The sequence below is a fragment of the Stegastes partitus genome, unplaced genomic scaffold (genome assembly GCF_000690725.1).
Source record: "Stegastes partitus isolate 25-593 unplaced genomic scaffold, Stegastes_partitus-1.0.2 Scaffold511, whole genome shotgun sequence".
Taxonomy (NCBI): Eukaryota; Metazoa; Chordata; class Actinopteri; family Pomacentridae; genus Stegastes; species Stegastes partitus.
Window position 1 is genome coordinate 275,766 of NW_007578242.1, and position 21,933 is coordinate 297,698.

Here is a 21,933-nt window from a genome sequence, read left to right on the forward strand (position 1 = left end):
GCATTGCAGTCTATTTCTAATATTTTACCTCCTTCACTGGTATAAACAGCGGTACCTAACAAACTCAGTGTCCTGTCAAACACAAAAGAGTCCCAGTGTGCAGGATCCTAATGTTTTCCTACCTGACTCACTGCCACTCTGCCATAGCTTACAGGGATATTTGAATTGTTAATTATTACTTTTCAGAAATCTGCCCAATGTCTACAGTAATTTTTAGCCTGATTCTTTTGTTGGAAGCCCAAGAACAAACCGGAGAAATCTTCAGTTCACAGATGTAGAACTTATTTAGGTCACAGGTAAAGTGAGGCAGCGCTGGACTCGGAGTGACAGGGCTCTATCAGAAGGAGCCCCGATATCCGGAAATGCTTCACATCTAACTTCTTGAGCTGGGACTGCCCCGAACACATGTTGGACTTGCAAGCAATCGAGGTTAATTGGCCAGCTACAGTTCAGCTGAAGTTCACTGGAATGTAAATAGAAACTGCTTGGATCAAATACAAAGTGTGTGTGTGTTGTCCAAAAGGAGTGTATCTAAAGTAACTGATAGAACAGAGGAATTTCCGCTGTCTCCCAGTATGTGAACCAGTTCTAACCGGCCATGTTACCTTCAAGGACGCACATTGTGCTCAGTAGAAAAGTGCAAAACAGGATCTTAGGTTCAGTGAAGAAATACAGATTAAGAATACATGATAGCCAAACACAACCAATTACAGCATAATCTTGTTGCAATGTTACAAAAACAGGAACAATGCTCAGGACATTTATTGCACCAGATGTTGCTAAAAGCTCATTTACTCATTTTTGCCTGTTTGTATTAAAGGGCTGAACGGAAAAAAAAAAAAAAATCATATTGTGATTTTTTTCCCACAGATTATGTGATTATGAGAAGAGTCACCGTTTTATTAGGGAAGTTGATTTTGACACTTATTCACTGAAATGAATATGAAAATGATTATGTAACTTTTGCTGCAGTCTTTGGTATACCGAACGGGCATGTTCCCTTACATTTGGAGAAAATGATTTTTAACACCTCAGTAGAGCACATCGTGACATATTACCATTCAGCTCCTGTGCTTTGGATATTGCACTTACTCATATGCAGTTTTAATATTACTCCAATTAATTGTTGTGCCCTTATATATATACACAGATGTACATCATTCAAAAATGAAATATCATATAAATGAATTGTTATGACAAGTATTTGAGCATTATGCCAACCTTCAAAATTTGTCCACCATCCGGATATCGACGTAGAATATCTTTCAGGTAGTCGATGAAGGGCGGTGCTGTGGCCCCGAAGGAATCCCTAGACGAAGAAACACAATGGACGGGTAAGAATTAAAACAAAGCCAGTCCTGCTGAAACAATGAGGAAACAACAACCAGGATCAGCTGAGACCAGCACACATGTGATTAAACTTATATGCTGAGCCATTAAGTGCTTTATTAGTACTCAGATATTACCTGGTAATATATATAATGTTCACAAGTATATTGTATGTGACAGAGAATGTAAAAGAATCACAGCTGATAACATATGACTGGCATTAGTATGAATTTTGAATTTTACAATGTTGGCTGATTATTAATAACAGGCAAATGGTTAAAAATTGTTGAATTCCTGTAAAATATCACATTAATACATATGTGTACTTTGAGGGTAAAAAACAAACTCTTCTCTTTAGGAGCTTGTAAGTGATTATAAAATTGTCTTGTATTATTTTTATATGTTGTCAGTGGCACAGAATTAACAGCTAAATATTTCTACACCAACACAGCATCCCTCAACATATGAGCTCAGATTTTATCAGCAACAGTTTCAATTCCATATTTCTCGTTATGCATGTATTTGCATGTCATTGCATATCATTATCAACCTGCATCGACAGCGTGAAACCATCACGTGAAGTTATCTTTCATGCGTTTTTGGCTTGTTGTGCTCACATGACAGACTAAACTCCCCTATCATTGCTATCAACATGATACCAGTGCATGATAAGAGACATCTTTGTGGCTTTAAAATTGACAAATTTCATTTGCACTCATGCAATAATTTAAACATACATTGATTTTCGATGCAGTAATGATCCTATAGTTGGACCTTAAGGCCAGATGAGCCACAAAAAACACAAGAAATCTGTCCAGTCATTGTCTGTTTGTCTCATTGTGCCAATTTCCACTGAAAATTCTTATGATTTGGTGATGACACGGTGAACAGCAAGCATACATAACAATGTGGCTTTGTGAAAGATGATTTGTGTTTCTTAGCAGGGTTGAAAAAATACACACTTCCAGTTGCCCTTTCCTCAAAAAAAGAGGGCAAAACATCAGCATTTGTGGTATGTCTGAAGATTCTCAGTCATCCAGGTCACGGTTATTCTCGTAGTTTAATCGTAGCTGGGAAACACTCCAGGGGGATTACTTTGGAGGGGAAAACTTGTAGTTTGCAGTTTGGATTTGAAATGTCTCTTTTTGTGACACACCTCATATGTAAACACAGCAGTCTAAGTAACAGGTTAGCATGATTTCAGAAGTCTCTGAAGAAATCAGTGTCAGGTAATCAGCTGTTGCTTCACTGCATGTTTCTTCATGCCCTCAAAATTAAAGTTTGCCTCTTTCTGTAAATGAGTCAGCTCATAAAAGCAAAAACAGGAAGAAATGCAACTGACCGGGCTTTTTTCTTTGTCTTCGGACTCATCCTTCCTGGGTCGGTTGCTGTAAGAGAGGCAGAATGTTGTGACAAAGCCTATTGCTGACCAAACTCACATGAAATCAGCTGCTGGCAATAATTGTAAGCTCACACAAAGCTGAAGGCACGATCGCTTCAACTGCAAAACACATTATGGATAATATGGCTGAATATTTGTGTCACGCTTTGACCCCGTTTGAGGGCGAGATTTTCGCACCAGATTTATTTATAATGGATGTTAAAGAAACAAGTCTCCAGACAGGTGTTGGTGGGACAAAAGAAATGAATGAAACAAACAACAACAAAAACCAGAAAACTAAAATATTCAACTAAAATAACTTAAGGCTCAAGAGAAACTAATACAAAACTAAATAAAACAGACAAACAAACATGAGCCTTACAACAAGCTGATCTCTCCCTCTACTCAGTAACTGACCTCATGTCTCATCAGCCTCACCTGCATGAAACCTACCACCTGCCTGGATAAGGGAGGAGTTAGCAACACATACAAAATGTGAACAATTAACAAACGTGTCAACTGACATACACCTGAAATATGGACACATTTAAGTATATATACAGTTGGATGACAAATTAAAGGTAAAGCCTCCATAGAGTGTCTGAGTAAGGCCACCCGGTGCTGCCAGAGCAGCTTCAATGTACCTTGGCACTGATTCAGAAACCATTCAGTGACCCCTCGTGCCACTATTGATGTGCGGACTTTCATCCTGGGAGAGAACACTCCCATCAGATATAAGGGTTTCATCATAGGATAAAGGCAGCCACTAAAAACAACTTTACAGGGATTTGCATTTCTTAACTGTAAAGGGTGGAGTCAGATCTTGCCAGCAAAATGAGCTGCACAGCATAACAGGGCCTCCGTATCTAATCACTGCAGGAGTCCATGTTTTTCCTTTAATTTGTCACCCATCGGTTCAACTGTGTGTTTAACAGAACATCATCGTGCCGTAGAACCTGCCTCTTAGTCAAACAAAGCTGACTTGACTATTTAACTACTACCAGCTAACGTTCAGGCAGCGCAGGCCGAACCACAGAGGAAAAACAGGTAGAACAGCAATGGAAGAAAAACCAAACCTCAGTCTAACCGCTCTGATTGTCTAACTGACAATGATTACGCACATCACCGAAGATATTATAATGATATCAAAAGCTTGTTTAGCGCCTGATGCAGGCCGTAGATACACCAATCCAGCTGTGGATTTCTAGGAAACCCCAGTTTCCTAGAAATCTAGAAATCTTTGCTTCACAAAGAAATTCGAGTACAAAACAGGTCAAACTGAAGTTGTTTGAGGAGAATCAGTTTATCTTGACAAGCATGGAAAATAGACACAGAACTAATAAAATACAGGCGTTTGTGGTGAAATGAACATTTACGTCATGACTGAACTGTTTATAGAGCAGCTGGATGGATGAAGGCCTGTTTCTGACTTGCATGGAACAAAATTAAGGGTTTAAAAAAAGACCTGAGCATGAAACACAAAAGAGATCAATAACTTTTATTTACTAAAGTATCCAGATAAATTCACTGAGTAACACTTCACTGCATGATACAGCAGGATATTAAAAGCATAACATCCTTTTAGTAACTTAGTGAACTGAAATGCTGACAGCAGAGTGTGAATATGATTTTGCTGCCTCATCTGAGGCTGTCATGGAGAGGGAAGAAGCAGCTACAGCAGTGTTACTGCTTCAGTTCCTGAAAGCCCTCTGTGGTGGATGAGTGAGGCTGCACCCAGGAATTAAGTTACACCAGAACATACAAATAAACACAGAAGTAAACACGCAAAATAACAAACAGCAACTAATAAAAACAAAGAGGCAGAAGAAAATCATACCAAAAAAAGTTACATTCTGAAATTGTTGATTTTTTTTTTTAGTTGTTGTTCCTCTGATTCTTTTTTAAAATCATTGAATAATTCCCATAAGTTGACTCTGACATGCCCATAAATAAATAAATAAGGAGTAAAAGTCCACAGTACCTCAGTCATGTTGGTGAAGGGTGCCATCAACTCCTCAGAAAGTGGCGAAGCAGCATCGATGCTCTGATATAAAAGCTGCTCGCGTCCAATCCGAACCCCGCGCGTCACTTCCAGTCGCATCCTTTCGATTTCCACCGAAATGAAGTCGCGTCTTGTAAGAAACGAAACTTATCGCAGCTTGACTTTCCTCTGACCTCTTCGGTGAAATGAAACTTTCTGAGCAATGACAGTTAATCGATGTAACCGGTTTAACTGCACTTTCCCTCCCGTGCGTCCCGCTCTTGGCCTGAACCAGCCTGCGGTGCCGCTCGGGACAGTTGCGCCGCCGCTCGCTAGATGATGCTGCAGCCCCGATTCATCCCTGAACCGAGCAGCTTCTCGCAGGAAAACGCAGACGATGAAATGCGATCCGACCATCGTCCGGTGTTGTTTTCAGTCTGCCGCTATGGTGTTACACTGCACTTGTGTTGTAATTACTTAAATACGTTTGATTAGGAAGGAGGACCACGGTATGTGAAGTCTTTGTTTATGCGCCATTGCTCGCGTTCTCACGTCGCCTTCGCATTGTTGACGCCGGAGCAGGGCCTACACAACATTAGACAGGCTGCTAGTCAGCTCTCTGCTATTTGGATTTTTATGTACATTGCATGTTTGTCCCGCGTAAAACGAGCAGATCCAACACGATCATGACAGATACAACGCGTCTCCACTAACCAGGAAGTAATAAAAGGTAACGTGCTGCTCAGGCTCTGTCTTCACAGGAATGTGGCTAAGACACAGAGGAGGGCATGTAATGGCTTTATATAATGCATGTCTATCCTAGAAGCTGCATAGCCTCACATACATGATGTGTTTATTTCTCTCTCAGATGTCCCCCTCCTCTGTCACACAGTGAGGACCCTCCCCCTCCAGCTGTAGCTGCCATGCTGGACAAAAGCAGTGATGACGAGCAGCCCCAGTCTGGTCACTGCTCAGACTGTGGCTGCACTTTCAGCCTTCCGCAGTCTGACTCCGACCCCGAGTCCAGCGACGCTCCCAAACAGCCCCAAACAGAGGGAAACTCCAAATGCCCATCGTGCCAGGCGGGCAGCAGCCCCACCAACGGCCGGCGGCCACACCGGCGCATCCGCCTGGACCCCCACAGCTGCAGCCTGTGCACCAAGACCTTCATCTCCTCCGCCCACCTGACCCTCCACCTGGCCTCGCACAACAAGGAGAGGAAGTTCAGATGCAGCACCTGTGGCAAGTACTTCCATCAGTCCTCCCACCTGATGGCACACAAGATAATCCACAGCGGGGACAGGCCCTTCAAATGCCCAGATTGTGGGAAGACCTTCGGCAGAGCCTCCCATCTGAAGACCCACCGCCGGCTCCACACGGGCGAGAAGCCCTTCAAGTGCACCTACTGCGACAAGTCGTTCACCCAGAAGGCTGGGCTCCTGGCACATGTTCGCCTCCACACCGGGGAGAGGCCGTACAAGTGTGAGCAGTGCGGTGAGGGCTTCCGCTCGTTGTCGCTCCTGCTGTCTCACAAGGCTCAGGAGGCCAACGGACACACCAAACCAGCGTCCACACCGCCACTCAACCAGCCTCACAAGACACAAAGTAACGCAGAGGATCTCAAGTGTGGAGTCTGCTGCCGCACCTTTGTCCGATCTTCATACATCAGGCTGCACATACGCCTCAACAAAGGACAGCGACCGTATCACTGCAAAGTGTGCAACAAGACCTTTGTCAAGCTGGACACATTTGTGAACCACTGTGACAAACACTTAAGGCAGAAAAAGGAGAAAAACAAGGAGGGTAACGATAAAGTGGTGAAACCTCCTCTGTTTGTCCCGCTCTCCAGGCCTCCTACTCCTGAGTCCTCACCCGCTGGGCCCTTATCCTCAGAGGTCAACACGCGCTCCAGAGCAAAAGCAAAGAGTAAGACAGAGCCGTGACCAAGTGGAGACTATCCGCCGAGACAAAGATGAACTTTACTCAAGAAATGTGTCCCAGCAGTTCTGCCACCGCAAATACAAACAGGATGAGAAACTCTCACCTGTTTCTGACGGATCAAATAAAAAGTTCCATGTTTACAAATTCAAAAAAGGGACAAAGAGCAAATTAGTAGTTGAATAACTCCTAAAATACTGTCGTTTGATTTTCATCTACAACCTAATTGTACAGTTATTTTATTTAGAATAATTTAATTGTGACAAATTGTCTTTGTGAGCATTGAGCTGTTGTGTTTTTAATGCAAATTTTAACACAAAAGTCAAATGAACATTCGTAATAATGTGAGTGAAATACATTGTTCACTTGATTCTGTTGCTTTCTGAAATCCATACAAGCCCGGCGGCACGTATGCACAAATTACAACGTAAATGCTTATTGTAGGACAATAAGTAAAACGGACATAAAAACATAGTGTGGTGGCCTGAAGCATTTCTCAGTGAACAGTCCGGTGTTACAGTTGTCAACCCTCTCCTGCACAACACTGATGTTTTCCCACTAATTCCGTTTAGTGAAGCTCCACAGTTCATCCTCAGCAGGCCCGTTTGTCTCTGTGAACCTGCTCTCACAGCATGGCTCTTAATGTGCTGCATCATGTGGGCCTGTAGCGATCACACTTATCACTAGCGGCCTACATGTCCTGCCAGATGACCCTCCTTTCACTGTCACATTGATGGCAACTTTATTTCCAGGGCGGCAGCAGCAGCAGCTCACAGCGGAACAGACGAGGCTGGTTGTCTGTGGCTCTCCACCGACGACAGGTGAGGTTATGTCACCTCCACATGGGGAAACTCTTTGTTCCAACCTAAGGACAGAGAAAGAAGCAAGTTTACAACTCTTTGGACACTGCTTTAAAGCCAAGTCTGGACTTTTGGAAGGCTAATGTGTGTAACTGCATCATCTAGCATGAACAAATGTAACCACAAAGCTATAAATAAAATAATCTATCACCGCCTTGTGGACGTAATCACTCAAATGAATAGTATAAAGTGACATGAAGCGGTTTGCCTGGCAGTTCTCTGTATCCTCTGTGCTGCTGTTAATGCTCCACTGCAGGGTAACGGTCATGTGGCGTCTCCAGACAGGGTTTCTGTGCAGGACAATGCTTCCACTGATGGAGTCTCCAGCGTATACACTGACCGGCCTGTCCAGCATGAACAGAGTCTGTTTCCAGTGTGTTGGCCTGAGGAGAAACGCGTCTAGTTAATATCAGTGCAATATGTGTCTCGTTAACAGTGCTGAAGATGTTTCGTTTACTGAGAGTTGGGTCCGGTGTTCAGCTCCACTGTTGCGCCTCCTGCTTCCAGGCTCTCAAAGTGGACGGTGAACCAGGCGGTGAATCCATGGAAAACACCGGATTTTTCCACACAAAAGTGAAACTGACCCTTTATTTCCTGAGAAATGAAACAGCGTGTCGTCAGAAACAAATGGAACTTGTAGGAGTGGCAGCACTTTTCTAATAATGAAACTTACACAGTACCTCCAGGTCTGTCACTTGCAACGTGTTCATGTCCAGGCAGATGACGTCACAGGGGGCAGCGAGGCAGTCGTCGGGCTCAATGAGGTGGCTGAACTTGGGCTTGGTGAAGAACTCCTGCTGTGCCAAAGGTCTGCAGAGATTAATCATTACTCAACACCGTGGGGTAATTAGTTTGCTGCCACAGGTAATATCTATAACATGACTCAATAGGGGAAAGTAGCTCATTGGACACACAGCTGTAGGGTTTCTGTAAGTGTGACAATAACTTTAACAACATAATTTGTAATGTTCTCTGTATGTAATTGTTACTAGTGGCCACAATAGGCTACCTAAATATGGACTACTGACTAATACAGACTTCAAGTGGGTAAAATAGCAACATCTTAAATGTTCTCTCTTTCTCTGAGGCCATTTACTTTTAAAGAATTCAGTTTTCCTGTGTTTGGAAAGTAGATGTGAGCACAGGTTTTAAGAAGTTCATAATCCAAGCATCTGTATTAGTTCATCCAGAAATCAAATCTGGTATCTAGCTCAAAAACGTTCATCATGTCTTCTTACTGATAATATAATGTTCAGGTTCTCTATTCAGACATCTGGTATCTGTACCTGTGAACCATATTATTAAGCCTTTTGTTGCATCCCAGCAACTTCATAACAACTTTATTACAACAACTCCAATCAAGACAATCAGTGTGTTTACGTGTGCATGACACAGTTATGCATCTGGTTAAAAAAAAAAAGCCTGAGCGTCTTAGGAGTACTCTGGCAAAAAAAAACCCCAAAAAAACAGGATAGTGGGGCACAGAAATGACTTTTCCAAGTTCCAGGTCAAGTCTACAAGCACATTTTCAACTCAGATTACATTGTAGTTAGCCAGCAAAATGAAATCTTATGATGAATAATGATCAAGATAATAAAAAAGGGGACTGTCAGACGTGTGCAATGCACTTCCCTAACTGCACTGTCACTCTTGTTTTCCATTAGTAGTGATGAAGAATCTCACAGAGTGGTCAGCGGGGCACTTTACAAAACCAGAGTTCATTTGCAACTGAGCATACTCAGAAACAAGTGGCTGAGTGGTTCTGATGGGCAGCAAAAAAAAAAAAACAACTAAATACTGGTAATTTCACATAAACAGTAACCAGGATGCTGATATTTAGGAAACTTAATTTGTAGCATGACTAGGTTCATTTTGTCAACTCTGATTTTAGGTATAAGGTTTCTTTTCTTGTCAGACAATGAGTTTTTGTTTTTTGTTTTTTTAGAAAGGAGCTGTTTTTTGACATATTTCGACTGTCACTTCCCACTTCCTCAGAAACATCATCTGTACTTATCAGCTGGTGCAATCTTGGTGGTTTCCTGGAGGCTGATAAGGACAGGCAACAGGTGACGTTTCTGAGAAAGACTAAAGATTAGATTGATGTAAAAGAGTGATTGTCGAAAAGGAACTTTACAGAAATACAAAGGCACTGTCTGAGGTGCAGGTGGATCAGTCACACTGTCTCTCTTCTGAAAACACAGTTGCAGCATGCAAATGAGGGATCTATGTTTGAAATAAAGAAGTGCGTATGTGAAGTATATGCAGCTAACTACTAGTGTATTTACATTAATACAGTACTGAATCATGGCATGAAGGGTCAGAGGTGGAGGTGGGTGAGAGGAGGATGTTAGCCAAGCTGACATCCATCATGGACAACACCTCTCACCCCCTGCACGACACTGTGCAGCTCTGAGCAGCTCCTTCAGCAGCAGACTGATACAGCCACAGTGTAAGAAAGGACGCTACAGCAGGTCCTTCATCCAAACCGCTGTCAGAATCTACAACATGTAGTTCTTCTCTCCATACTGCATCTTTGTATAATATACAATATTATAGCCAGGTTTTCTCATGTGCAATATACCCCTTACTGTGTGCAATATATGTCCCCTATGTGCAATAATTATCATCCATCCATCCATCCATTATCTATACACCGCTTAACCCTCACTAGGGTCGCGGGGGGGCTGGAGCCTATCCTAGCCGACTTAGGGCGAAGGCAGAGGACACCCTGGACAGGTCGCCAGTCTATCGCGGGGCCACACTTAGAGACAGAAGCACACTCACATTCACACCTACGGACAATTTAGAATCACGAATTAACCTCAACATGATTTTGGACTGTGTGGGAGGAAGCCGGAGAACCCGGAGAGAACCCACGCTGCACGGGGGGAGAACGGTGTCCTCACCGCAATGAGAACTGGCGAAATAATTATCATATTGTATCCTATTTTATTTTATTCTATTTATCTTTTTTATTTTTTAATTCATAGTATCCATTATATGGATCTATAGTGTGTATATAGTGTGTGTGTGTGTGTTTAGCTCTATTGTATTGCATTTCTCAGTTCTTCTTATTTGTAGTCTATTTGTTCTCTTTTCTTCCTGTCACTTTTTTTGTGCTCTTTCCTATATCTAGACTGCTGCAACAATGTGAGCTTCCCCCATTGGTGGTGAAAAACAAAGTGCAATCTAATCTAATCTAATCTAATCTAATCTACATACAAAGAATTATTGTGAAATGAAGCACTTTTGTAACTGACGTACACACAAGTCTGTTTCTTACAGTTGGTGTGACACGTAGCTAGTCTGAGTGGTACGTCAGGTTAAATATCTGTTTCATCTAACCGGTTGCCATATTTGTGGCTGTCACGTATTCGTGCCATCTGAGCGAACGTGAAATGACACGAAAACAGCTTCACCACCTGGCATCCACCTGCACCACATTTCATCGTACTAAATGTCCGAACTGCGTATCTAAGTTCAGGATCTTTAACATTTAGCAAAAATAGAGTAAGTACGAAAAGTACAAGCGAGACAGGATATTGTTCACTGTCTGCTGCTGACTAATGGCTCTTACTGAAGAGGGGTGAAGTCTAGGCCATAGGGCCGTTCCCAGAAGGCCATCTTCTCTGTATAATAGCTGTCGGCTTGACATGGCACCAGGGTGAGGGCTGCAGAGGAAGGCCACATCACGCCGCCATCTCTGAGCCAGCGGTCCCTGGCCTGCAGAACTGACTCCACCATGAACTCAAACTAGATCAGGGGGAAGGGACGAGAAAACACAAAGTGACGCATTCAAACCTGAACGGCTCAGTTGTGGAAGAGCATGATAGGATCCGTTAAAGAGGTAATAATGTGAATAAAAAAAGTATCAAAAGCAGAAAAAAAAATCTCCACACAATAATTAATATGAGCAAAAGCAATAATCAGAAGTGTGTTTGTTACCAGGAGGCAGTTACCCATCCACTCGGACACCAGGACGTCCACCTGCTCCGGCAGCTCGATCTCCTCAGCTCGCCCCTGGAGCACCGTGACCACCTCCTCACAGCTGTTCTGCTTCACCAGCTGTCTGGTGTACCCTGCCATGGAGCTGGCCTCCACGGCATACACCTACAACACCACAGACAGACGACACACATGGCTGCAGTAACACTCCTTGTCCAGCAGATGGCAGAATACGTACACAAATGTTCAACAAACAATATACAGTCGTCCTCAAATGTATTCATCCCCCTCCATTAAAGAAAAGGCAAAACTCACAATAGTCACTCAAATAACGAGAAACTGAAAAAAGTAATAATAAATAAAAACTTGCTAAATTATAATTTAGTGAAATAAGACATTTCTTTTGGATTTTGGTGGAAAAGAATCATTTAAAAAAACAAACAAAACTGTCCCGGACAAATTAGAGCACTTTGCTGATGAGCAGTGAAATCAAAATACCTGTCAACAGGTGCAGAAGTCTGACTGAGAGTTACAGAAAATACTTGACTGCAGTGATTGGCTCAAAGGGTTGTTCAACAAAGTATTAGTTTACGGGTCCCATCATGCTTGTTTTTTTTTTAATTTAATTTAATTTTATTATATATATTTCTGTTGAACTATAATTCAAAAGCAATGTCATGATGTTCATTCAATTTTTATTTATTATTACTTTTGTCAATTTCAACTTATTTCTTATTTGACAGCTGTTTTTTCCTTCGTTAATGGGAGGGTATGAATACATTCGAGGACGACTGTACCTAAACTGAGTAGTTTTGTGTGTTAAACAGTGACTTAGCTCCTCTGAACAAGCATATTTCTCTGGATTTCCTACAGCGTTTTTTGTGGGATTTTCTTTCCATTTGAAATATTTGGAAGCTTAGAATACAATTTGTGATTTTTTTTTAAGAAATTGGTTGATTTATGTACATTTATATGATATTTGCAAATTCATTTTCGATTTGTGATGTAATTTAACAAATACAGTGTGGTAAAATATGACCAAGATAGGAATTCTAGCTGACTTCCTGCGTTTTTATTATCTAATAATCTTCAACAAACAAACAGGTGACTTCCTCTCACATGTATGACTAAAGTCTCTCCAGCTGTCCTAGAAGTTTACACACTGCAGCACACCTGACCAGCAACCTATGTGCGTCATGTGTTTTAGTGACTTCCACACCAGCCACACTGTGAACAGTTACCACTGAGGGTTGTGCCAGCTGAGCGCAGAACAAGCTGATGATGCCGGTCCCGCAGCCGAGGTCCATCACCACCTTATCCCTCAGAGAAGCGCTGTTGCTGAGAATAACCTGCCGGTACGTCTCGGTGCGACTCTTGTCTGACAGCATCTCCAGGTGAAGCCTCTGTATCATGAGACACAAGGTGGGAAAAAATGGTATTAGTGTTATTAGCAGTTTTGTATGTGGAGTTACACCCTAGTTTTTGTATATTTAAAAAAATATATACCACTGATGATATTACATTTAATTACACACAAAATATTTAACAATGACATTATGAAATAATCTAAAAATGGTTTTAAATTGTACTGCGGCAGCTCATTTAGACCAAACCACAGCAGCCACATAACAGGGCCCTGATTGTGTTGACTGGCAGACAAAGACGATTAAAAGTGGCATTATGAAATAAATGGGTAATTATATGAAATGAAAATAGCTGTGTTTACATGGACCCTAATATTCCACAAATAATCAGAATAATGGGAATAGCTCAACCAGAATAAAAAGGTTGCCCTGACTGAATGGATCTATTTGAGAGCACCTAATAACTGTGTGAACGCTTAATCCGATCATTTCTTCCTGACTGGAATAAACACAGTCTTTTTGCATATATTTGCAGCACATTTCACTCCTAATTGATGAACTTTGTGAGAACAACTTATGTGCTGCTAAGATTGCTGCTTAATTAAAGGGAAAGAGCAAAAATTGCTCCTAGGACGCGATGTGGATCCGTCTTTGGCATTTTCTACTAATGAATACATGTTTTCGATAGAGTTGATAACAAAAATAAATAAATTAAAGCTAGAATAAAAATTCTTCTGATGCTTTGAAGAGGGTACAGTCAATTAGCACTTGTCAAAAAAAAGCTATATTCTGAATAAATGCTTTCAGGCGTGAAAACAACGTAAAATTAAACTAGAATGTCTGGTGTTTGATTTCTATCAGGTTGAAGAAAAAGTGTCCATATAACTGCAGCTAATGTAAAATCAAAACATACATAAATAACAGCTGTTGGAACTGGAATAAAAATGCATTATTTCTGGATTGTTTGACACTTTTGGGCTCCGTAGTCTTTCCACAATCTCTGACGGTATTATTTTTTTGCCTCAAGAAAGAGTAGATGTTTATAAGGTAACAAGTAATTGGATCCAAAAATCTATTAATTTGCACAACAGAGCAGTGTCTGTGTTCTTCTTGGGTGGCAGATTGACAGGGAAATGTTTAAAAGTCAGTCTTCTTACAGCATGCGTCTACTCTGGGATTGGTTTCCTCATATTTCTAATGAATGTTATGCATCTCTGCAGCTCTCTGTAATGCACCACCAAGGAACAGTAGCTTAAAGCTGCTACACTACGGGGATGGCTTCAACAAAAGATGATGGTGATCGTGATGAATTACATAACTTAAGGTCTCCATGTTGATTAATATAAGTTTGATCTGAAATGCATGGGTGTCTGGAGGGCTGCAAATCTGTGTAAACTCATACAGCACGATATAGAGTATTTACCTTTTGCGTTTGAACATTTTTTCATTAAATCATCCCTTCGTGCCTTAAAATAGCTTAGATGCAACTCAACACTGCTGTTTCCTGTGCAGATCAATGAATTCCCTGCCTTTTAATCAAGCTATTCCTCCCCATTCGCTGCAGCTGAAGCACACCAGCTCACCTGCATCTCTGCTCAAAAACTGAAAAACTTCTAAAAAAAAAACTACTCCATGCTACACAATGACAAGTAGTCATATTGGGAGTAATTTAGAGGTACAGTCGTCCTCAAATGTATTCATACCCTGTCGTTAAGGAAGGAAAAAAAACAGCTGCCACTGAAATAAGATGAAATTGACAAAAGTAACAATAAAGAAAAATGTTGAATTGTGGATCAACAGAAAATTATACAAAAATAATTGGGAAAAAAAACCAAGTAAACAAGCATGATGGGACCTGTAAACTAATATTTTGTTGAACCCTTTGAGCCAATCACTGCAATCAGGTGTTTTCTGTAACTCTCAGTCAGACTTCTGCACCTGTTGACAGGTGTTTGGACTTCGATGCTCATCAGCAAAGTGCTCTAATTTGTCCGGGACAGTTTTGTTTGTTTTTTAAAATTATTCTTTTCAACCACAAGTCAAAAGGAACGTCTTATTTCGCTAAATTAGAATTTAGCAAATTTTTATTTATTACTACTTTTTTCAGTTCCTAGTGATTTGACTGACTATTGTGTGGAAGGGAATGGAAGGGTGTGAATAAATCTGAGGGCTACTGTGTATGTTTGAATTGGAAGCAAAACTAAAGTAAAGTGATGACACAGCAGATTGGTTCCTTTGTGGTTTTTTACATGCAAAACCCCAGAAGTCTGTGTTTTTAAGACTGTGCAGCTCCAAAACTCTACTGACTGACTGCTTATTTTGCACAATATTGACATTTAAACAAAGGAACTTGATTTTCACTGGAGGGGATCTGACAGAATAAGGTCCAAGCCTCTAGAGGAGTATTTCTGATCAGTCAACCCAGTGAGGATGTATTTAAAGTGTCAGCAACTTGAAGTCTCAAACCAGTGTCCCATAGCTGCCGAAGTACTCCTCATCCTGCCATGGGTCCTCCAAGGAGGCGTCCTCCTCCTCCTGATCCTCCTCCTCCTCGGCGGTGACCAGGCGCAGGTAGCTGGCAGGGACGTAGCCCACGACCCCCCGCAGGTCTGCCCACCACCACTCCGGGGAGGGCTTGGAGTGGACGAGCAGCGTGTCTCCTGAGCTGAAGCTGAGCTGCAGCACAAAAGGAGACGCAGTCAGGGATAATTACCCGACACTTGGCGGTGAGATAGGGAGTAATGAGAGGAGTGCGCGGCTCTCTGACCTGGTCGCTGCCACCTCCAGTGAAGTGTGACAGGGCGACGTACTGCTCAGGAGATGCTTCGTCCTCCTCTTCTTTCTCCGCCTGCATGTTTGGGAAGCGGCCGTTTGGACGCGTCCGCTCTTTGTCCTCCTCTAACAAACAAGTTGAGTGTTTTCACAAAAGGACTCTGTAAGTTTGAGAACACTGTGTGTACCAGAGTGAAACGAGCGGCAAAACACACACACTTCAGCTGGTGTGTATGTGTGCATGTGTGTGTGTCACAAGCACTTCCTGATTTTACGTCAGTTTGCTTTGCTGTTTACTTCACGGGCTGTCGGAAAAATCTCAATTTCCAAAAGACGGACTAAAACTGTTCTGGGAGGCAGGTTTTTTTCTGCAGGTTCAAGGCTGAAAACAAAGAATGGAGAAGGGCTTGGGTTTTACTTTAGAAATGTTGTATTTCAATACAAGGTTTAAGAAATAAAATTCACAATTGTACATAAAACTCTCATTGACCAACTCTTACTACTAATTTTACAAAAAAAAAAATCTTCACTTTATATAAACATGATATGGAAAAAAATTTACCTATTTTTTTGAATGTGAAATATCTCAAAAGTTAAGATAGATTTTGAAGTTTTTAACTAATGATAAGCCTATTATTGGTTAATATAACAATCTTGATACTGGTACACTTGAATATCTCATTTATATAACATTTGGCATTTTCTCCAATAATTCAAGTCTACTTAAACCATCAATTTTTTTAAACAACCAATAAAGTAATAACCTTTAAAAAGCTATGAGCCGTTTTAGCCTGAAATGTGTTTGTTAGTATTTCTATATGTCTTTATCCATTTGTCTTATAGTATTTTTATGTTCTCCATTCTAATTTGTCATTTATATTTCATCGGTATGTTTTACTACTGTTTGCCTGAATGTTTGTATATTATACATTCCTCAATTTAAAAAAAAAAATTGAACTGTAAACCCATCATAAATTCCCAGCCCAGACAACATAAGGTTCTGTGTGCTTTTCACAGATCATGTTATCAAAATCCTCTGGCCTCAATTGTACTGCAATATGAACAGAATACTAAACATTCTGCATATTTGTATTTTTTTTACACATTCATTTACTTTGCATCAATGTGACATCAGAGCTGTGCATTTGACCCATTTTCCTCCTCCTGTTGCCAGATCCTCTATGTTACTACAGCCTAATTTGCAGCTTATTACAAAGCCCCAGAAAGAGGGAACCTCAGAGAGCACTTAAATGCAGCACTAAGGTAAAATGAACTGAATGGGAACAAAACGTTTTGCTTTGTAATATCTGATAACCTCCTCTTTCAACAAGGAGATCCACAGATAATAAGCACATGAGTGAGGTTATTCAGAAGAAGAAGAAAATAGCATGACTCTTTCTTTAGAGTAATCTTGCTGCTCTTACTACAAATGTACTCGAATACAAATGTGTACCTAAAGCGGATCAGAAATAATCCGTCACATACTCGTCAGATTACTGTCAACCCAAAATATGGCATCCACCCACCTTCCCTCTGTCTCATCAAAAAGCTTAGTGTTGTAATGTCTCCTTGTTTCTTTAAATGAATGAGATTTCATTTTGACACTTCCTGGTTGTTTTGTGCTGGGACAATAAGGTATATTAGACAGTACAAAAATATCACAAAATATTTATTTTTGTTGAAAAAAGAGAGAGAACTCAACAAAGAACAAATAATATCTTTAAAAAACACACACACACAAACACATTAAATCAGTGTGCAGCTAATACAGTTCACATTTTACATCCTCACAAGTACCCTAAACTGATTCTCAGTCTGGGACAATACAAAAAAAAAAAAGGCTTTATACATTTTTTTTTTTTCATCATCTCAGTAAATCAAGAGTGTTTGGCATATAAATTCAGTCCTCTTCAGTGTGTGTGTTTGCACCCTGTTCATCACGATGACCAGCTTTACAGAATTATTTTTGGAAGCACGTCAGACATCCTTGGCGAGACGTCTCAGCTGTCTTTCGTCTTCGACTTGAGAAAGGGCTTGTGGAGCACGTCATAGAGTCGTCTCGCCTGGAAGCAAAAATGTCAACATAGTAAGTCTGCAAATGTTTCATCTGCGCTCTGTGTATCAGAATCCTGCTCATGTAGTTTCCCCTCACTTTTTGTGGTCCGAGGCCCGGGCAGAGAACCAGGTCTTCTTTAGAGGCGCTGATGATTCCTTCTACTGACTGTAGAACATAAAAAAACAAAATATATTGTCTGTACGTACTGACTGCATCACTCCCTTTGAGAACATCACCAAAAAAAATAAAAAAGTAGTGTCAAAAAGTTTATTCAGAGGATACGATCAAATCTCTGCATGTGTGTGTGAGTGTGTGTGAGTGTGTGTGTGTGTGTGTGTGTGTGTGTGTGTGTGTGCATATACACCAGTTGCAGAATGCCATCAATCTGATTAAAGTAATACTTGCAGCACACTGCAGCTAATGGAGTGGAAATACTGTTTTTTGTTCACTGGTACTCACCGAGAAAGTCGATAGCAAGGTAATGGCATCAGTTTTATTTATAGACTTCACAGTGGTCAGGCAATCTGTAACCTTAAAGCAAGCACAGAAATAGAATCAGCATTGCAATGTTTAAACACTGAAAGATGCTGCAAGACTCCCGACGGCAATCTGACAATTTTATGATGACATTCCTAGTGATTTATAAAGTCTACCGGAGTTTTCAATTTGGCAAAATTAGGCCATAATAACCAGTAGCAAACTTTTAAACCTTTAATAAAAAAAACGTGAAAAGTTTCTCATATAACGAGATACGTTTTTATCTCGTTATGAGATTCGTTTCACATTATAACGACATAACATTTATCTCGTTATAACATGAAATCATATCACGTTTGAGAAAACGGCGGGCGGAGCACGAGTAAACGGAGGAATATGGCTCATTTACACGATTTGATTAAATTCTACTTCATGCTTCTTGGGTTGAGACATGGTGAGATTCCATACGAGAGAGGCACTCTGCTGGTACACGACGATTTTGTAGACACTTCAACAGTGGGGCATCGCTCAGGGCTGCCATGGTGTCGCCAGCTGCCACTGCAACGGCCAAGTGCCAGTTCACAACTGCCGAGACCAACGTGAAACCTTATCACGTTATAACGCTATAAAAACGCATCTCGTTACAACGTGAAACTTTTTACGTTAGAACGAGATACTGATCTGTTTTTTTCTTTGAGGAGTGGCAGTTCAGCGCTTCTATAATACACACCTTTGACAGATAGTTCTTTTCGACTTGTTCCTTCAGGAGGTCCGCTGGTTTCTTTTCATATGACTTGTATGTTTCCAGATAACGTCCTGCCTCTTCTGGACTGCCAATTCAACATGAAAGAAAGAAAAACAAAAAAAGAGAAAATATGCTTGAGTGAGGCTCAAAAGGCTAATTTCCATCTGCTGATCCTCGCCAAAGAAAAAAACATCAGAATATAAAACAGCTATCAAAGACACGCAGCCATTACAAACACAGAGATGCGTTATGTAACACATGCCAAAAACAGAAATGTCTGACTTTCTCATCCGATTACACACTTTTTTGGCGGTAAGGCCAGAATCATGAGCACATCATCAAAAATGAAAACACCTAAAACCATTTCCCAGTACACTCCTTTACGTTTCATATCATCTGTTGCAGGTCTTACCTCCAAGCCAAGATGAGGGTGCAGTCAGCCATGATGCAGATGCGAGCCAGTTCCTTTAACGCATGATGAGGATCTTTCTGTTGGCGAAGAAACAATGTCAGACAGACATTCATTCTTAAGGATTTATATTAAAAAAAGAGGAATTTAGGATTAGAAATGTTTTGCAAGTGGAGATGTCCTACATTATTTTTTCTGACTCTTTTCCACACAAGATCTAGTTTTTGTCAGCTGTTAAATCTATTTTGTTCCTACACACGGAGCCAAAAATAGTCTCCAGCTGCACACTTCACACTTCAGTTGCACCACTGTTAGCCAAACTAATTCAGCTGAGTCAAGACATACTTCACAAATGAATAGATCTGAATGCTAACTTTACAGCTTTCCTTTAACAGCTTGGTGTTCTGTAAATGCTCTTTCATTTTGTTAAATATTACACTGCTTATGCTCCAATTCTTGTCAGCACTTTGCAATGAAAGCCGTCATTACCTACCTGAGAGCTGTTACAGTTAACTAGCAAACCCACAACAATGTAGAAGTGCTTTTGTCCCTAATTTTGCCATTGAGTTGCTCTAAAGTCTATATTATTGCTCATAGTATTAGCCAGATGACCTCAAAAGAACAAACTATTTACATTAAAGTGAAGTGACCAGCAGGACGGTGATTGCTGTACCGGGAAGAGATTTTGGAAAGCCTCACTTCATTCCAGGCACAAACAAAAGAAGCGAGCGAACCCACGCTGCACGGGGAGAACATGGAGACTCCACGCAGAAAGATCCCGGGCGTCCTCACCGGGACGCGAACTGGCGACCTTCTAGTCGCGAAGTGACAGTACTAACCACTGCTCCACCTTGCAGTCCATGTCAATAATATACTGACTATAAATAAACATGACTTTATATCACAATCAGGTGCTAGTTTTATCATACCATAGGAAATGTATGTATGACACCATACAAGAGCAGAGTTAAATAAATGAAAGGTCACGGTTTAATCTGATTTAATACATAAACAAATCTAAAAAAATCAAACAAACAAACTATGCCCTCTAATGTTACCAAACATTTTTACTTACCACATCTACTTGAACCAGTAGCACCCGCAGGGTGAACGTCTGGCCAAGCTGCTTCAGACGGTCATGGATATAGTTTGGATTGAGGTTGTGATACCTTAGACTGTGTGCCAGGCCCAAAACCAACAGCAAAGCAAAACACAAACGAGAATGAAAACATGGAAAGAGTCAATCGCCACTCAGGAGAACACACTGTTCTGAAAACAGGGGAAAAAATAATGGCAAAAAAGAAAACATTTATGTACTTCTGTATGTGCAGTTCATGAAGTATTAGAACCCACCTGAGGAAGAGAGCACAGGTTGTCTGTCCCAAGACATAATCTGGCACAACGTCTCCAAACTCCCACGGGACGCTCCTCACGAACTTCAGAATGGGATTTCCTCTCTGATAAAGTACAAACAAATGAGAAACATGTTGCCATTGTGCAGGAGTCAAACTAGTTAAAGCTCAAGAAACAACATAAGAGGCTAATCTGCCATGAGAAAGCCCTCAAAACTGGAATGTGACACTGAATTGAAATAGGTACACACAGAGAATGACCAGATGGATGCATGGTTTTCCTTTGAAACCTGTGGTTGTGTGATAGTCTGACGCATACCTGCCGAGGACTGACAATAATGCTGCTCCCAGATCCCACTGGTTTAGGACCCAGGCTGAGGCTGGGATCTGACTTTTGACAGCTCCCCTCTTTTAGGTCTGTGCCCGCCACCTGCGTCTCCTCGCTCTTGTTAACCTCGTCAGACTGAACCTCTGTCCCTTTAGCAAAGAAGTCCTGAGCTGTGTCACCTCCTGCTGTAGCAGAGGACACTGGATCTGGTTCACTTTGCCTCAGACTGGAAGCACCTTCAGTCCTGGGCAGTCTGGAGGCAGCATCTCTCTGTGGAGCAGCAGCCACATTGCTTTTACTCTGGACGATATATTCTGCATAGGACAAAGGCTGGCCCACTGCCTCAGTGACAGGCTTAGAGGCTGCTGCTGCTGCTGCTGCTGCTGAGGTGCTTTCTCCTCCTTTGGATGAAGACTGGAACTGGGGCTTTGGCTGGAATACAAACACATCAAAACACAAAAAAAATCAAAATTAAATCGTGTTGAACATACACTTGTGATTTTAGCACGCTAACTTGAGCACTACTTTGCATTGCTAAGTTGATAAGCTGTTATTAAAATGTAAACAGGAAATTACTAGCTGCTGGAAAGCTAGCCGTTGAGCTAGCCAAACAGCTGCCTGCTTAATTCTAACAAAACACAGACCGGTGTTCTTTCTTTGGTGAAAGCAGAGTCATCCAGGTTGATGTTGAACCTCCTCTTCATGTCTTTAAGCTGATGAAGGCTTTTTAAAGTAAACACATGCCCTCCGCCGAGCAGTTATAGTCAAACTTGCAGTAACGTTTCTCACTTTCTGACTGCTGACCGTCAAGTTACAGCAGCTGCGATACCGTCACAGTATCCGGGCGTAGACTATCAAAATAAAAGCACAAACACCTCAAATAACTGAAGACCATTTCATTTCTGTTTAAATTATATAAATAACTCATTTTTTTAAAAAGTGCATTTCCTTGTTGCTTTTTATCCTGCTGTGTGAAGTACAACGACAAAGTATCCT

The 21,933-nt window shown here is 41.2% G+C and overlaps 4 protein-coding genes across 5 annotated transcripts in view; 1 reads left to right on the plus strand and 3 right to left on the minus strand.

The window, feature by feature from the left end:
* The window catches only part of sacs2 (sacsin molecular chaperone 2), a 20,656-nt gene extending 19,405 nt beyond the window's left edge, over positions 1–1,251 (minus strand). Inside the window, exon 1 of the mRNA XM_008287661.1 lies at positions 1,222–1,251. The gene's annotated coding sequence lies outside the window, so the exon portion shown is untranslated. The remainder of the gene's footprint in view (positions 1–1,221) is intronic.
* Positions 1,252–4,807: 3,556 nt separating this feature from the next.
* LOC103361554 (zinc finger protein 239) lies at positions 4,808–7,644 on the plus strand. 2 transcript variants are annotated; one of them, XM_008287664.1, is made up of 2 exons: positions 4,808–5,421; positions 5,584–7,644. In XM_008287664.1, the coding sequence occupies exon 2, from the start codon at positions 5,615–5,617 to the stop codon at positions 6,632–6,634; it is 1,020 nt and encodes a 339-aa protein (XP_008285886.1). In that variant the 5' UTR covers positions 4,808–5,421; positions 5,584–5,614; the 3' UTR covers positions 6,635–7,644. The 2 variants fall into 2 exon arrangements, with proteins under 2 accessions (XP_008285886.1, XP_008285885.1); XM_008287663.1 differs by having other exon boundaries at positions 4,809–5,421; positions 5,560–7,644.
* prmt2 (protein arginine methyltransferase 2) lies at positions 6,902–16,036 on the minus strand. The gene is made up of 9 exons (XM_008287662.1): positions 15,566–16,036; positions 15,265–15,474; positions 12,676–12,837; positions 11,435–11,599; positions 11,067–11,242; positions 8,170–8,299; positions 7,947–8,083; positions 7,698–7,872; positions 6,902–7,494 (listed from the first exon to the last, which is right to left on the minus strand). Exons 1-9 carry the CDS (start codon positions 15,650–15,652, stop codon positions 7,462–7,464), a joined length of 1,275 nt encoding a protein of 424 aa, XP_008285884.1. The 5' UTR covers positions 15,653–16,036; the 3' UTR covers positions 6,902–7,461.
* Positions 16,037–17,276: 1,240 nt separating this feature from the next.
* On the minus strand, positions 17,277–21,730 carry ercc1 (excision repair cross-complementation group 1). Its single transcript, XM_008287665.1, has 9 exons — positions 21,582–21,730; positions 20,929–21,369; positions 20,611–20,714; positions 20,333–20,432; positions 19,261–19,337; positions 18,834–18,933; positions 18,086–18,157; positions 17,723–17,791; positions 17,277–17,633 (listed from the first exon to the last, which is right to left on the minus strand). The coding sequence occupies exons 1-9, from the start codon at positions 21,639–21,641 to the stop codon at positions 17,571–17,573; spliced, it is 1,086 nt and encodes a 361-aa protein (XP_008285887.1). The 5' UTR covers positions 21,642–21,730; the 3' UTR covers positions 17,277–17,570.
* Positions 21,731–21,933: the final 203 nt, after the last annotated feature.

Bases quoted from the DNA above. Each gene is read 5' to 3' on its own strand.
- LOC103361554 (XM_008287664.1), top strand. From the start codon at position 5,615: ATGCTGGACAAAAGCAGTGATGACGAGCAGCCCCAGTCTGGTCACTGC.
- prmt2 (XM_008287662.1), bottom strand. From the start codon at position 15,652: ATGCAGGCGGAGAAAGAAGAGGAGGACGAAGCATCTCCTGAGCAGTAC. The intron at 12,838-15,264 runs GTTTGAGACTTC...CTCATGATACAG, and splicing joins TCGGCAGCTATGGGACACTG to AGGCTTCACCTGGAGATGCT. The intron at 7,873-7,946 runs GTAAACGAAACA...GTTTCTCCTCAG, and splicing joins AACACCGGACCCAACTCTCA to GCCAACACACTGGAAACAGA.
- ercc1 (XM_008287665.1), bottom strand. From the start codon at position 21,641: ATGAAGAGGAGGTTCAACATCAACCTGGATGACTCTGCTTTCACCAAA. The intron at 20,433-20,610 runs GTGGGTTCTAAT...CCTGGCACACAG, and splicing joins ACCTGTGCTCTCTTCCTCAG to TCTAAGGTATCACAACCTCA. The intron at 18,934-19,260 runs GTAAGACCTGCA...TTGAATTGGCAG, and splicing joins ACCCTCATCTTGGCTTGGAG to TCCAGAAGAGGCAGGACGTT.